The sequence below is a fragment of the Eumetopias jubatus genome, unplaced genomic scaffold, assembly GCF_037043125.1.
Source record: "Eumetopias jubatus isolate StellerSeaLion01/CBP00866 unplaced genomic scaffold, mEumJub1_p1.0 scaffold_6, whole genome shotgun sequence".
Lineage (NCBI taxonomy): Eukaryota > Metazoa > Chordata > Mammalia > Carnivora > Otariidae > Eumetopias > Eumetopias jubatus.
Window position 1 is genome coordinate 6,217,802 of NW_028274812.1, and position 15,842 is coordinate 6,233,643.

General features: G+C 37.4%; 1 protein-coding gene across 1 annotated transcript in view; it reads right to left on the reverse strand.

The window, feature by feature from the left end:
- The window catches only part of PACRG (parkin coregulated), a 514,366-nt gene that overhangs the window by 430,743 nt on the left and 67,781 nt on the right, over positions 1-15,842 (reverse strand). The window contains exon 2 of the mRNA XM_028103356.1: positions 971-1,105. Coding sequence (XP_027959157.1) covers positions 971-1,105 — 135 coding nt within the window. The remainder of the gene's footprint in view (positions 1-970; positions 1,106-15,842) is intronic.

A 15,842-nucleotide genomic window follows, 5' to 3' on the forward strand; every position in this document is an offset into this window, starting at 1 on the left:
CAATTCCTACCTTCACCTTCAGACACTACTGTGGGACTTTTTAGTTAAATGTGTCAATTGCTTTAGTGAGGTGGTATTTGGCAAACATCTCTTACGTTCCTCACCCTGATGTGATACACACATGTTCCACTCTGTCTTCAGGCGGAGAAGCCCTTTTAGCTGATAAATATCACCCAAAGCAAGGTCCTTGATAACAAAAAATAATTAAATAGCAGAAGCTGGTGAGAGATCAGCATTCGTTTTTCACCAATTTAAATGTAAAAGCCTTTTCCCGTTAAGAGATTGGCAAGTTTTTACAAATAACATCAGTAAGCCTTTTAGAAAGAAACACAGCCACATTAGAATGGAGTCATTAGGCAATACATTTATCTTGAAGCCAATTAACCTTTTGTCAGAAAAATGTCGGTGCCGTCATGGTTTCAGCATGGAGGTCAGCCTCTAACCGGGCACGTATGACGGCCACCGCGGCGGACACGTGCCGCAGACAGAGAGAGAGAGTGCAGCGACCAGAAGCAACCTTCCTTTGTATTCCACTCTGCATTTCCAGGGAGCAGACAATCTTGACCTATCCATTTAGGTAATTAAAGCTTCCATTTGGAAGTGTCCTGCAGGAAGGTGAAATTTGGGGGAGATAAATGGCTTTTGCTCTCTGTATTCAGCCACCAGTTCCATCATTTGATGGACTGCCTGAAACAGGCTCCACTGCCAGGTTCTCATAAAAATAGAGATGAATTGGGCAGCAGACAATTCTCTGAGGCAAAGCAACTCTGTCATTTTCTTTTTTGCAGGCTATAATTTAATTGTTAGTCAAGGTGGACAGCTGACACAGAGGGGCTTTCTCTAAGAGCTTACCCACCATCTTCCGTTCACTGAGAAATCACTCCAGTTTATTTACCTAGCCAAGTTTGTTTGGCATTGGGAGATGTCACTCCAGCGGCCCAGCTGGTCACCCAGCTGTGCCCTGACTTACCTTCCATGCTATTTTGTTTCCTTTTGAGTCATGCTCAAGGGCAATTGGGAAGTCTCCTCGTTCATAAAATTTCCGAAATGCTGTGGGCTTGGTTGGTCTTTCTTTAAATGCTCCTGCAGCTGGAGGGCCTCTCACCTTTAAAGAAAAAAAAAATAGGAATCAGGTTTTGAAAAATAGCAAAAAATGCACAGTAAAAAGACTTTTCTTAAGTTTTAGTTTATATAAAATATTCTGGAAGATAAAAACCAAACTGTCTAATGATGGACAACAGCAACTTCACTAATACAACATTTAAAGAAGAAAATTATGGGGCGCCTGCGTCGCTCAGTAGTTAAGCTAAGCGTCTGCCTTCGGCTCAGGTCATGATCTCAGGGTCCTGGGATAGAGCCCCGCATCGGGCTCCCTGCTCAGCGGGAAGCCTGCTTCTCCCTCTCCCACCCCCCCCCCCGCTTGTGTTCCCTCTCTCTCTGTGTCTTTCTGTGAAATAAAATAAATAAAATATTTAAAAAATAAATTAATTAAAGAAGAAAATTATTTTATAATCATTAAGGGTTTACTTTATTTCAAGCTACTTTAGAAAGCATTCCTACAAAAAGTCATTTAAAAAATATCACATTATAAGGAAAAAAAGTCTATACTTTTGTTTAAATAAAAATTTTAATAGAGGCCCTTTAAATTCAGAATGTTAAAACTTTTAACATTTTTAATAATTGCTAATTCTAATCTCAGGTCTGATATACTTTGTGGAATACCGAAGTAATACATTTAAAATACAACCTTTAGGGGCACCCGGGTGGTACAATCGGTTAAGCATCTCAGGTCGTGATGTCAGGGTTATGAGATCGAGCCCCATGTCAGGTTCGGCTCAGCAGAGTCTGCTAGGGGTTCTCTCTCTCCCTCTGCCCCTCTCCCTACTCACTCTCTCTAAAATAAATTTAAAAAAATACAGTATGTCCTTTAAATCTTTCTATATACATAAAATGTAAAACATGTTCTCATGTTGTGAATATTAACAACAAAACTATAAAAATGTTATATAAAATTATAACAAATAAGAGAATTTAAAAAGAAAGTGTGCATATATAGCATACATTTGATATTATGAATTTATGAGAAAGTAACATTAGATTACATGAGAATCTTTCAACCCCCAAACTGAAATTTTCTCAAAGAAGAAACATTTCATTTTTTAAAAGATTTTATTTATTTATTTCAGAGAGAGAGAGAGAGAGAGAGAAAGAAAGAGAGAGAGCACAAGCAGAGCAGATAGCCTGCCTGACACGGGGCTCAATCCCAGGACCCTGGGATCACGACCTGAGCCAAAGGCAGATACTAAACCCAGGCACCCCAAAGAAAAAGCATTTTATATTGAGTTATTCATATGAAGACTACCTTTTAAATCTGCATTATTTACATATGAATTAATACATTAGGTTACAAAATTGAAAGTGATTAGTGAACTATTTAGAACATTACAGACCACTGATTATCTTTCTTTGAAAAAAAAAAGTAAATACTAGATGTTTACTAGTTTAATAAAAAACAAGATTATCTAGTTAATTCTTAATAAGGACCAAATAGCAAATAATTTATGTAATATCTTAGTATTTTAAGTTACTTGATATCATGTTAATTTTTAACATTTATGTAAAAAACTTGAATTTTAATAAAGAAATATGTAAAAATACATCTACTATAACAAATATGACAAATAACATTTTATCTGATGCACATAGAAAGGCTGATACTAAGAACTGAGTGGGATATTAAAATATTAAGATGATTAAATGCTGAACTAGAGTTGAAGAGTGAGGTAACGCAAAGGTATTTATTAGAGTTTATTTTTTAATTTTTTACTTTTTTAGAGAGTGCATGTGCGTGCCCACACATACATGCAAGGCTGTCAGAAGAGGGAGAGAGAGAATCTCAAGCAGATTTCCCACTGAGCAAGGAGTCCATGTGCTCCTCCATCTCAGGAACCTGAGATCATGACCTGAGGTGAAATCAGAAGTTGGATGCTTAACTGACTGAGCCACAGAGGTACCCCCAGAGTTTAGAATTTCCTTCACTACATAGAACATTATTCCCAGCATACAATTATGTAAGTAATTGATGTGACACGGGGCAGTGGGGAAGCAAAATTGCCTCTTACTTATAAAATATTTGAAATTTGGGGTGCCTGGGTGGCTCAGTGGGTTAAGTGTCTGCCTTCGGCTCAGGTCATGATCCCAGAGTCCTGGGATCGAGTCCCATGTTGGGCTCCCTGCTCAGTGGGGAATGTGCTTCTCCCTCTGCCCTTCACCCTGCTGGTGTGCTATCTCACTTGCTCTCTCCCAAATAAATAAAATCTTTAAAAAAATATTTGAAATGTGTTCTGGTATTAGAGTTATTAGCCACCATTTTTAGATAAACTCATTCAATTGTTAAGTAACCATATGTGTATGACAACTACTTTGTGCAGAGCTCTGAGCTGGATGTTATACAGACATTCCCATCTACATTAGTACAACAGAAACTATAGAGATGGCACTCCAGGACTTTAGCAATTTATGGAGTGGTAAATATTGAATCTCATTTTTGGAAATTGATAAAGAATTGACAACTTTTTATTTTACCAACAAGTTATAGACAAAAAAAAAAAAGATCACCATCTACCATCATGTCACCATTTTAACACCCCCCAAAAAGTGGTATACATAATCCAAAGAAAGAAAACTTAGCCAAATTAAACCAGCATCATGCATATTTATAGAAAGTTACAGAAAATAGTGCATATGTATGTACATGTATGTGTATTGTATTATTGTACAGTACTGATTGCTGGCCAGCAGATACCTCATTTTTTGTTTTTTTAAAATAAATATTAAATACATAAAGAAAATACATATGTATAAATATATGTATAGATATGTATATACATACATACACATATAATGAAATTTTCAGCCATAAAACAAGAAGGAAATCTTGCCTTTTGTGACAATATGGATGAAGCTTGAGGGCATGCTAAGAGAATAAGACAGTAAGTCAGACAAAAAGACAAATATTGTGTTATCTCACTTATATGAGAAATCTAAAAGAATCGGACTCATAAAAACAGAGAATAGATTGGTGGTTGCCAGGGTCTAGAAGGACAACGGTGACCTCCCCACTGAGCAGGGAGCCCAACATGGGACTCGATCCCAGGACTGATTGTCTTTTTTCATTCGCTTTTTGATCTTCCTGATTCTTGGCGTGACGACTGATTTTCTATTGAAATCTGGACATTGGTGATTGTGAGACTCTGGAACTTAAACCTTCCATTTTAGCTGGTTTATTCCAACATATCTCTGGCAGAGATGTGGGGAAGGGTTACTAGCTCATTACTGTCAGGTTGGGGTGGAAATCCTGGAAGCCCACCTGGCCGCTGTTGACTCCATAGAGGGCGTTTCTCATTGATACTGGGTGAAGGTGGGGGCTCCAGCACCACTGGGCCTCCAGAGACACCTCCTGGACAGGGAGGAGTGGGAGTGCCCCATGACTTGCTGCCCACACTGACACCACAGAAGGGGGTGGCCCCATTACTGCTGGGGGGTGAGGAATGACATTCCTGTCCCACTAGGAGGCATTCTCTGACAGCACCCCAGCAGAAAGGGGTAAGCGCTTATTAGTGCTGGCTATGGTGAGAGTCCAAGCTACCCGCACTGTGGGTGCTGAGGACCTCTTTACTGTTCCAGTAGGGATGAAAGGCTCAATTCCTCACTGAAAACATTCAGCTACAACCATCATGTAGATCTTTTGTCTGCTTATCATCTGCCAACCATCCTTCCCATTTTTCTAGATGCCAAGTTATCATTTATGCTGTTGATAGCAAGCCTCCCATTTGCTTAATTGACCAAAATTTTGCTAGAGTATCCATCTTTGTCCCTTTTCTTTGTATTTATCTTAAAATCAATTTCTCTTTTTCCTTTTTTTTTTTTTAAAGATTTTATTTATTTGACAGAGGAAGACAGCCAGAGAGGGAACACAAGCAGGGGGAGTGGGAGAGGGAGAAGCAGTCTTCCCGCGGAGCAGGGAGCCCGATGTGGGGCTCGATCCCAGGACCCTGGGATCATGAACTGAGCCGAAGGCAGACGCTTAACAACTGGGCCACCCAGGTGCCCCTCTCTTTTTCCTTTTGTCTCTTATTTGAAACATACTCCATTCTTTCTGATTCTGAATTCAAAATTCTAATCGTCTTTTCAAAGAATGAACATATTTCTCTCTAAGAAGCCTAGGGGGCTTTTTATAAACTATTGATAGATAATGTGTACTTCCTCTTTCTTCCCATAAGTTTTCGTGGACTCCCTACAGAAATGATTCCATGCCTACAATTCCATGCAAAGTCTTCACTTAGTTTGCTATGTCATCCCTCAACAGTGTGGAAATTCTTTCTTCAGTGTCTGTTATCCTCTGTATTTATATTTCTGCCATTTACTCATTTTAAAACACTATTTTTTTGGATTCTCCTATAGACCCATTCCAAATTAACTCCTGGCATCTCAAAGTTGTAATTTGAAAGCTGACTAGTTAAACCTGTTAGTGCCACATGGATATTACTTAATTGTATGCAGATGCTCTGTCACTGTCCCTGGATAATATTTTTTCTGTTCCCAATACATATATGCCTACTTAACCTAATAGAAGGCTAAAATATTTTTTATATTCTACACATAATCCATTCCAACATTCCAAGTAATTCTAAAAATCTCTACATGAAAAATCAAGTAAATAACAATCTTTGGAAAGGTAATAAAGATATTACTACTGGAAATCACACAGATGGATGTAGGTTGACTAAATAAAATTAAAAATAAGCAAAAATACTGTTAATAATCCTTATGTACATCACATATTTATCAAAGGACTACTGTACATTTTATTAAATGTCTTAAGAGGACTACTGAAAATTTTATTTAATGTCTTAAGAATTTTACCCCAATTCATTATAAATAATATAGAACAAATAAGGAACCATAAATCAAACTAGATTTGTGGGAAAATGCAATTAGGATTTGCCTGAATGGTAGGGGCTGTCCATAAACCAATTAGGAAGAATGGGTGTTGCAGCAGAATGCTTTTAATAAAATCTAATGCACTTGGGAACCAAGATACTGAATGCACTTTGAAGTGACTATAAATGACACAGTACTTTATATGCCTACACTTATTGAACGCTCGAATGGATTTAGGACATAGAGCACAGGCTCTGTCATATGGTCACAAAAACTAATAATAATTAGTAGGGAAGAATTTTAAGGTTCTCTAAAATTCTTCATCATATACTTGAAAGTTTACTTTTCAAAAGTTTTATTTTTTAGCATAAACTGAAGGTGCTAAAAAAAAAGACCTTTACTTCAAGTGGGAAATCTATATGGTGTTATTCTAATTAGTCTGTTTAGCCAGCTTACGAACATTGAAACATAAGATGCAAAAACATTAATTTCCTATTTTCATCAGCTTTTTATTTATTTATTTATTTTTTAAGATTTATTTATTTATTTATTTGAGAGAGAGAAAATGAGAGACAGAGAGCATGAGAGGGAGGAGTCAGAGGGAGAAGCAGACTCCCTGCTGAGCAGGGAGCCCGATGCGGGACTCGATCCCAGGACTCCAGGATCATGACCTGAGACGAAGGCAGTCGCCTCACCAACTGAGCCACCCAGGCGCCCCCATCAGCTTTTTAAAAAATATTTTTATTTATTATTTATTTGAGAGAGAGAGAGAGAGAGCACATGAGAGAGCACGAGCAGCGGGAGTGACAGAGGGAGAGGGAGAAGCAGGCTCCCCAATGAGCAGGGAGCCCAATCCCAGGACCCTGGAATCACAATCTGAGCCAAAGGCAGACGCTTAACTGACGGAGCCAACCAGGCACCCTTCCTATTTTCATCAGCTTTAACCTGAAATTTGGATTCATTGAAAGCGCTGCGGTTAAGCAGTTGGTGGGGAAACATCCAAGTGATGGGGGTAACCTATTTTAGGAAGTTTATTCTGCTGAGATCTAATGGGATGGCCTGGAGTCAAGATGATCAGTCTGAACTTTACTGCAGTGGTCCAACCACAAGGTGGCAAAGGCCTTAAATTAGGACACCATCAAGAACAACAGCAAAATCTCTTAATAAACTATTCATTGTTTTACAAGAATTATTGGTTTCAGTTTTTGACAAAACCCCCATGAAATGATCCTCATGGACAAGAAAATTGAAGCTTCAATAAACTGGCAGAAATCACAGAGTTAGTAAGTAGTAGGAGAGACCCCCAGTGCTTCTGCTCTACAGGACATGTCCTTAGTCACTATACTAGCAGGCTGGGTTTGGGCAAAAACTTAGAGGGAATTATCTAGGGCACATGACTGATTGAATGAGGAGATCCAGAGGCAGAGATGAAATAGGCCTCTGACTATAAAGATGCAAAGAATCAATTTGTTACATGAAAAATATACTATGAGATGGAGGGAAATCTTATTAAATCACTTCGAATTCTACCAGTTATTACTAATTTTGTGCTTTTTCCTTCTAGAACATATGTACAAATATCATAATTTTTCATTTTTATGTCCATTCCATTTAGTGTGCTTTTTCATGTAGTGTAATATGTTTTGATGTTGCTATGGATAACAGAATTTCATTTTTTTGTGGCTAAGCAATATTCCACCATTTGAAATTATATTTGAAATTCATATTATTTGATTTCTTTTGCCTTTTGTAATCACATTATTATAAACATCTCAGGGATATTACCTTTTCCCCATTTTATAGAGTCCATCATATGGGATAATAAAATCAAAATTTATACTTTATGATTCTTGATAAAATTATTTGCTAAGGAGAACAGGTCTTCTGTCTTAGTCTGCCTAGGCAGCTATACCAGAATACCACACACTGGATGATTTAATGACAGATATTTATTTCCTCACATTTCTGTTAGCTGGATATCCATGATGAGGGTGGCAGAGTGATCAGGTTCTGATGAGAATGCTTTTCCTAACTTGCAGACTGTTGCCTTTCAAGGTGTCCTCACATGCCAAAGGGTGCTCAAAAGAGGTCTGGTCTCTCTTCCTCCTCTATGAGGACACTAATCCCATCACGGAGGCCACACTCTTAGCGGGCCATCTCATAAATCTAATCCCAAAAGCCCCACGTCCAAACACCATCACACTGGGGGGATAGTGCTTCAACATAAGAAGTTTGCAGAACATAAACATTCAGTCCATGACATCCTCCTATTGTTCAATTTGGATTACTAGGTTTAACAAATGAGGCTGAATATTTTCTTATTTTAGTATAAATGCTACATGCATACATTTGTGAAAGTATGTTCATGTCTTTTCCATATAAATATCAATTTGTATGAATTTTTTTCTATCAACAGATATTAAGCATTGGTTGCATTTACGGTAAATATCTCCTCATCTTCTTTGTTTTCCATTTTTACTTACTTAGCATTGAAAAATTTTACTTTTTTTTTTTGTAGAGAAGTGTCTTTGTTTTTTCTTTACTCGCTCTTTTTGTCTCCGGCTTTGAGCTTCTTTGCATCATTCCTCTGTCAGGATATTGTGACTGCTGTGCACAATGAATATTGGCTAATTAAATCATACCCTTCATCTACTTAAAATCCACAGATGATTTCCCACTGATCTGCACTCCCACTGTGCAGACATTTGGAAGCTGATGGTGATACCTCTGGTTACTTCTCACAGGCTCCTTCATCAGCTTTGCCCACATATTGGCCATTCTCAGATATGGCCTGCTCCCTTTGGGCTCCATGATTTTCCTCTTCTACCAACCACTTATTCTCCCTCACTCCTTCATTCCTTTCACTCCTCCTTCTTTTTCTCTTGAATAACCACCAATCACCTTCATGACCCAGCACAAACCTCACTAATTCTTTTTTTTTTTTTAAGATTTTTATTTATTTATTTGACAGAGAGAGACACAGACAGAAAGGGAGCACAAGCAGGGGGGAGGGGGAGAGGGAGAAGCAGGCTTCCCTCTGAGCAGGGAGCCCGACGTGGGGCTTGATCCCACGACCCTGGGATCATGACCTGAGCCGAAGGCAGACGCTTAATGACTGAGCCCCCAGGAGCCCCCCTCACTAATTCTAAGAAGCCTTTTCTGACAGGCCATATCCCTACCTTGGAGTGGGATTAAGTTTTTCTTCACATTAGGCCTGGAATGCCTAAAGGACAAACTAACAGTAGACACCAGAACAATCTGTACAGAGATTATCAGGGAGATCCAGGCTGTTGATAAAGTTTGCCTGTAGTCAAGTAGTGGGTTAAATCTACAGAAATTGGCAAATTTTTTCAAAGGGAAAGTAAGTATACAGTGAGAAAAAGGATGAGAACTTGAAACATTTCCTGAAACTTAATAATAAATGGATTCTATAGGAGAATAGGAAGAATGGTCAGAATGGTAGCAAGAAAATGGGGAAGGGACGGGATAGAAATCAATGAATGAGAGGAACAAGTTTATTTTTTTTATTTTTTCTTTAAATTTTTTTATTGTTATGTTAATCACCATACATTACATCATTAGTTTTTGATGTAGTGTTCCATGATTCACCGTCTGTGCATAACACCCAGTGCTCCACACAGAACGTGCCCTCTTTAATACCCATCACCAGGCTAACCCATCCCCCCACCCCCCTCCCCTCTAGAACCCTCAGTTTGTTTTTCAGAGTCCATCGTCTCTCATGGTTCGTCTCCCCCTCCGATTTCCCCCCCTTCATTCTTCCCCTCCTGCTATCTTCTTCTTTTTTTTCTTAACATATATTGCATTGTTTCAGAGGTACAGATCTGTGATTCAACAGTCTTACACAATTCACGGCGCTCACCATAGCACATACTTTCCCCAATGTCTATCACCCAGCCACCCCATCCCTCCGACTCCACCCCCACTCCAGCAACCCTCAGTTTGTTTCCTGAGATTAAGAATTCCTCATATCAGTGAGGTCATATGATACATGTCTTTCTCTGATTGACTTATTTCACTCAGCATAACACCCTCCAGGAGGAACAAATATTTTAATGATACAAGTGGGCCAATTAGGAAGAGGGTTAAAAGTTCTCTGGAAATTAAAAAGTTATACTGGCATGATGGGATGGAAAACAGACTACAATGCACTGAGGGATGAATGAGGAACGTGAAACCAGATGTATTCTTTGGGAGCCACCCTACCCCATGAACTGTCAAAATCTGAGTTGCTAGTAAGGAAGAATTGTTAAAGTTGAGCAAAGTTAATTGTGATTGGAAACGGAGAAAGAAAAAAATATTAATGGGCTATAATACTGGAATTCATAAACTATTTAATCACTTATGGAACTGGAATAGATTTTAGAATAAAATACATATTTATGACTAATACACTTATCTAAAATGGCCAGAGAAACTTGTGAAGTATAGGTTTTTCAGTGTTAGAAACTCATAAATCTGAATTCAAGGACCTATAGTCATATACACTAAAATATTTCTTAGAGACAGAGTTAAGAAATTGTCTCTAAAATAGATCCTGCCTATGTCATTCATTCATTGAAAAATCTATTGACTACATAATATTTCCAAGTCACTAGGCTTGGTATTATTGGTGACAAAGAGGTAAGTCAAATATATTATCCTCAAGACATATATCATTTGGGAAAAGAGATGAGAATATTCCCCAGACTCTTCTATAGAAATAAGCAGGTGACATGCCACAGAAATGCCACAGAAAGATATATAGAATTCTGCACACTCAGACAATAAAACATTTCAGTTTTAACACATTATTTCTTTTCATTAGAAAATGTTATTTAGTTTTGCAAAATACCTATACTTTTCAGTGGAACCAGGCAGAAATATATTTTAATTTCCTATAAACTTGAATTCTGTACAATTTCAATTAGAAATAATTATCTGAGAATTATGGTTGCTGTATCACAGATTTGTGCATTTACAACTTTTGTAGCTATTAACGATTAAATCAGAACCAATTGCTTGTATTTTCTGTACATTTCTTAGATCTAAGTAACTATCAAATGTTACCAGTTTTATGACTGCAAATTCATTAATGATGAAACCAATACATATTTTTTTATGCAAAACCTCTCACATTAAAACCCACATTTTCTCTTTTGAAATTCACTTGTATAAATGAGAAAATTTTGATTAAAATCTAAGGCTTGTGTGACACTTAAAATGAGATAACTTAGTCTAAAGTGCTTATAGAGACTAGTTTAAATATGATTAGAATAAATAAAAACTAAAATTAGTATTGTGGGTATTATAATAAGTTATAATTAAATTAGCATTGTCATATGATGATTACATCCCCCCCAAAGAAAAACCCAAGAAACTTATAATGTAGCTTTTTAGACAGGTAGAATGAAGATACAGTGTTAATAAAGATAGTAATATGGAATAAAATGACAAATATTTCAATCAAAAAAATCTTGAACACTTTAGTACTAGACTTAACTCTTCTTATCGACAATAAATCATGCCCTGCCTTGTTCTCAAAAGGATCTAAGGTAGCTCGTGAAGATACACGCAGTACAGAAGAAAGCATGGGCACGGTGCGGATGACTTGTTCCCATACATTGTGGGCAAGTGATTGTACTATCTGGAGCCTCAGCTTTCTCATGGGTCAAAATAAAAAATTACACTGGCTGACCTCTAAGATCCTTTCTCCACCTTTATAACCTAACATGAGTATTTATTAATTCAACAAATATTGAGGACAAACATATTATCAGAGAATCCACCCAACTGTAGAGCTAAGTGGAATCTCAAAAAGCACAAAAACTCCCTGTTGGAATCCACAGGGGGTATGGAAATACATCCTGTTTACATTTCAAGGCTTATTTTTCTCAGCTCTATCACCTTTATAACGACCTCAGTTTCATAAATCCAAGCAAGACTTCTTTCAGGCTACGATCCAATAACATGATTTAAAAATGCTTCTGTAACAACTGTATGAAATAAGGAAGTCCCGAAGATTGCTGAGAATATTATGGTTATGTCATTTTAAATTTACAACTAAACTGGAACACACTTGGCACTAAGATTTTATTTCAAAATGTTGTCTCTGTAGCCTAAAATAGTTCTGAAAGCAATATTGGACTACACAGTTTCTGTAAATTGTTTTGTTTAAAGTAATAGGCATCGATGGTCCTTTAAATTCTCCATTGTAGGGGAAAAAAAGGGAGATTGATAGCCTTTCCTAACAAAACGAGATGCAATAATCAAATGATAAAAAAGAAATCTTGACAGTTGAAGGCTAAAAACGTTTACTCAAAAGCTGTTCTCTCCTTGCAGTTAAATATGGGAAAAGGCCACATATTTAAGTGCTCGAGTGTGATTCTTGCTATCAACTTGTCTCCAGAGAGTCATCAGAGATTTCAATTTAGACTATGCTGTTTAGCATCTCTCTTGTAGAACTGATAAAATGCCTGAATGCCTGAGACAGCTTGGCTAATACACTGTCACACCCAACAGGAAGGCCAGAGAAATGAGTGAGCTAAATGTGAAAGGAGAATATAAATGGGTAAGAGTTTAAAATACATTCTATTTCTCCTATACCTTTAATGTTGAAAGCGTGGTAAATAGTTTGTATCTAAATGTACATCTCCTGTGTCTTGCAACAGAGTTCTTTCTTACTGAATAATTAGAGTAAAAACGTTATTTTTGTATATGTGAAGAAACTGTGACTATTCACATCTTACATATCATGAATGTTTTAATAGAAAATGTGAAATTCCTTGTGTCTAATGATCCAATCTGATATTCTCCAGAAAAAAAAAAAAACTAGCTATTTAATAGAAAAAAAATTTTTTTTGGAACTGTCTACAATAAGATATGTTTATATAGGTAAAACAGAGTTCTGCCTTCCCATCAATCTACTGGCTCCCTCCAAAATAAAGTACTTTGAAAGTTCATATAATTATAGAGATGTTAAATACACTGATAAATTATAAACTCTAATGGACAGATAAAGGAAGAAAAGAATGTGCAAAATGTCATCACACATTTTGTATGTCATCACACAAACAAAGCACACATATTGCAACTTAACTGGAAGATAACATGATAAATACAAGATTAGAGTCTGATCAAAGGGGAACCCTCCTACACTGTTGGTGGGAATGCAAGCTGGTGCAGCCACTCTGGAAAACAGTATGGAGGTTCCTCAAAGAGTTGAAGATAGAGCTACCCTACGATCCAGCAATTGCACTACTGAGTATTTACCCCAAAGATACAAATGTAGTGATCCGAAAGGGCACATGCACCCCAATGTTTATACCGGCAATGTCCACAATAGCCAAACTATGGAAAGAACCTAGATGTTCATCAACAGATGAAAGGATAAAGAAGATGTGGCATATATATATATATATATATATATATATATATATATATACACACACACACACAATGGAATATTATGCAGCCATCAAAAAAATGAAATCTTGCCATTTGCAACAACGTGGATGGAACTAGAGGATATTATGCTAAGCGAAATAAGTCAATCAGAGAAAGACAAGTATCATATGATCTTACTGATATGAGGAATCTGAGAAGCAAGGCAGAGGATCATAGGGGAAGCACAGGAAAGATGAAACCGGAGAGGGAGACAAACCATAAGAGACTCTTAATCTCAGGAAACAAACTGAGGGTTGCTGGAGTGGAGGTGGGTGGGAGGCATGGGGTGGCTGGGTGATGGACATTGGGGAGGGTATGTGCCATGGCGAGCACTGTGAATTGTGTGAGACTGATGAATCACAGACCTGTACCTCTGAAACAAATAATGCATTATGTTAATTAAAAAAAAAAAAAAGATTAGAGTCTGATCAGTCCGGATTTTTTCCACCACAATTTCTACCACAGTTCATTCAACCAGTAAAGAAATGTTAAGAATGTAAAAGGAGAAGAGGAAGGAGCAAAGATATACCTAAGTAGTACCTAAGCAGTATCTCAGGTGTACCTAAGTAGTCTATCTTAAGTAAAATTAGTAATGCTTCATCCACTATCCAGATGTAATATGTTTTTTTAATTTTTATTTACCTCATATTTTATTTTTTAATAAATAAAGTACATTTTTCCTGAACCAAGATCTTTATCTGTGAATGCCAGCTGAAGTTAAGCCAGCTTGTGGCCACAATAAAGCCAACTAGTCCACATGGAGAATGAACTCTTAACCTCTTCTCTATTAACAACAAACCAATCTTGGCCATTTGTCTAACTAACCCCAACTATACATTCACAGCTCGCCCACTCAGATTTATCAGTAGCTTTCTTTACATTCAGAAATTTTCATTCTTCCATAGCCATGGTTTACTTCAGATGTATGCATGCAAGTAATGATTTGAATAGAATTTGTAGGCATGATTTGAAATATGTTGGATATTAGAATTTTATACAAACATTCCTCATGCTTATAGAAGTAATTCATACACACACACACACACACACATACACACACACACACACACATCCTAAGTCAGTGAGGAGTTTCCTCATGTCTTGTCTTTGAAACATGATGCTGGATCTTTGTTTTTACTATAGAATGAAACATAAGATAACCTTGCCTTTAGAAGAAGTACAGGAAGAGTCCAGAAAACGCCCTCCCCTTCCTAGTCTACTTTAGTTCCTTCCTAACTAAGAAGTACTAAATCTCAAAAGTTAAAATGATTTCTAGCATGAACACTTCTTTTTTTCTTTTTATTCTAAAATCATACAGACATAATATGAATTTATTTACTATAAAATTAGGGGAAAAAGTGATCCATCAAAAGTGAGCAAAAAAAAAAAAGTGAGCCAACATCTGGGGCACCTGGGTGGCTCAGTCGTTAAGCATCTGCCTTTGGCTCAGGTAATGATCTCAGGGTCCTGGGATAGAGCCCTGCATCGGGCTCCCTGCTCAGCGGGAGGCTTGCTTCTCCCTCTCCTGCTGCTTGTGTTCCCTCTCTTGGTGTGTCTCTCTCTGTCATAATAAATAAAATCTTAAAAAAAAAAAAGTGAGCTAACATCTCACACATATCAGAATGGATATCAAAAAGACAAGAAATAACAAGTGTCCATCGATGGGTGAATGGATAAAGAAACTGTTGTATAAGCAAAAGAAACAGTCAACAAAACCAAAAGACAACCGAAAGAATGGGAGAAGATATTTGCAAATGACATATCAGATAAAGGGCTAGTATCCAAAATCCATAAAGAACTTCTTAAACTCAACACCCAAAGAACAAACGATCCAATCAAGAAATGGGCAGAAGACATAAACAGACATTTTTCCAAAGAAGACATCCAAATGGCCAACAGACACATGAAAAGGTGCTCAACATCGCTCGGCATCAGGGAAATCCAAATCAAAACCTCAGTGAGATACCACTTCACACTAGTCAGAATGGCTAAAATTAACAAGTCAGGAAATGACAGATGTTGGCGAGGATGCGGAGAAAGGGGACCCCTCCTACACTGTTGGTGGGAGTGCAAGCTGGTGCAGCTACCCTGGAAAACAGTATGGAGGTTCTTCAAAAAGTTGAAAATAGAACTACCATATGATCCAGCAATTGCACTAGTGGGTATTTACCCCAAAGATACAAATGTAGGGATCGGAAGGGGTACATGCACCCTGATGTTTATAGCAGCAGTGTCCACAATAGCTAAACTATGGAAAGAGCCCAGATGTCCATCGACAGATGAATGGATAAAGAAGATGTGATATATATATACAATGGAATATTATGCAGCCTTCAAAAGGAATGAAATCTTGCCATTTGCAATGACATGGATGGAACTGGAGGGTATTATGCTGAGCGAAATAAGTCAATCAGAGAAAGACATGTATCATATGACCTCAATGATATGAGGAATTC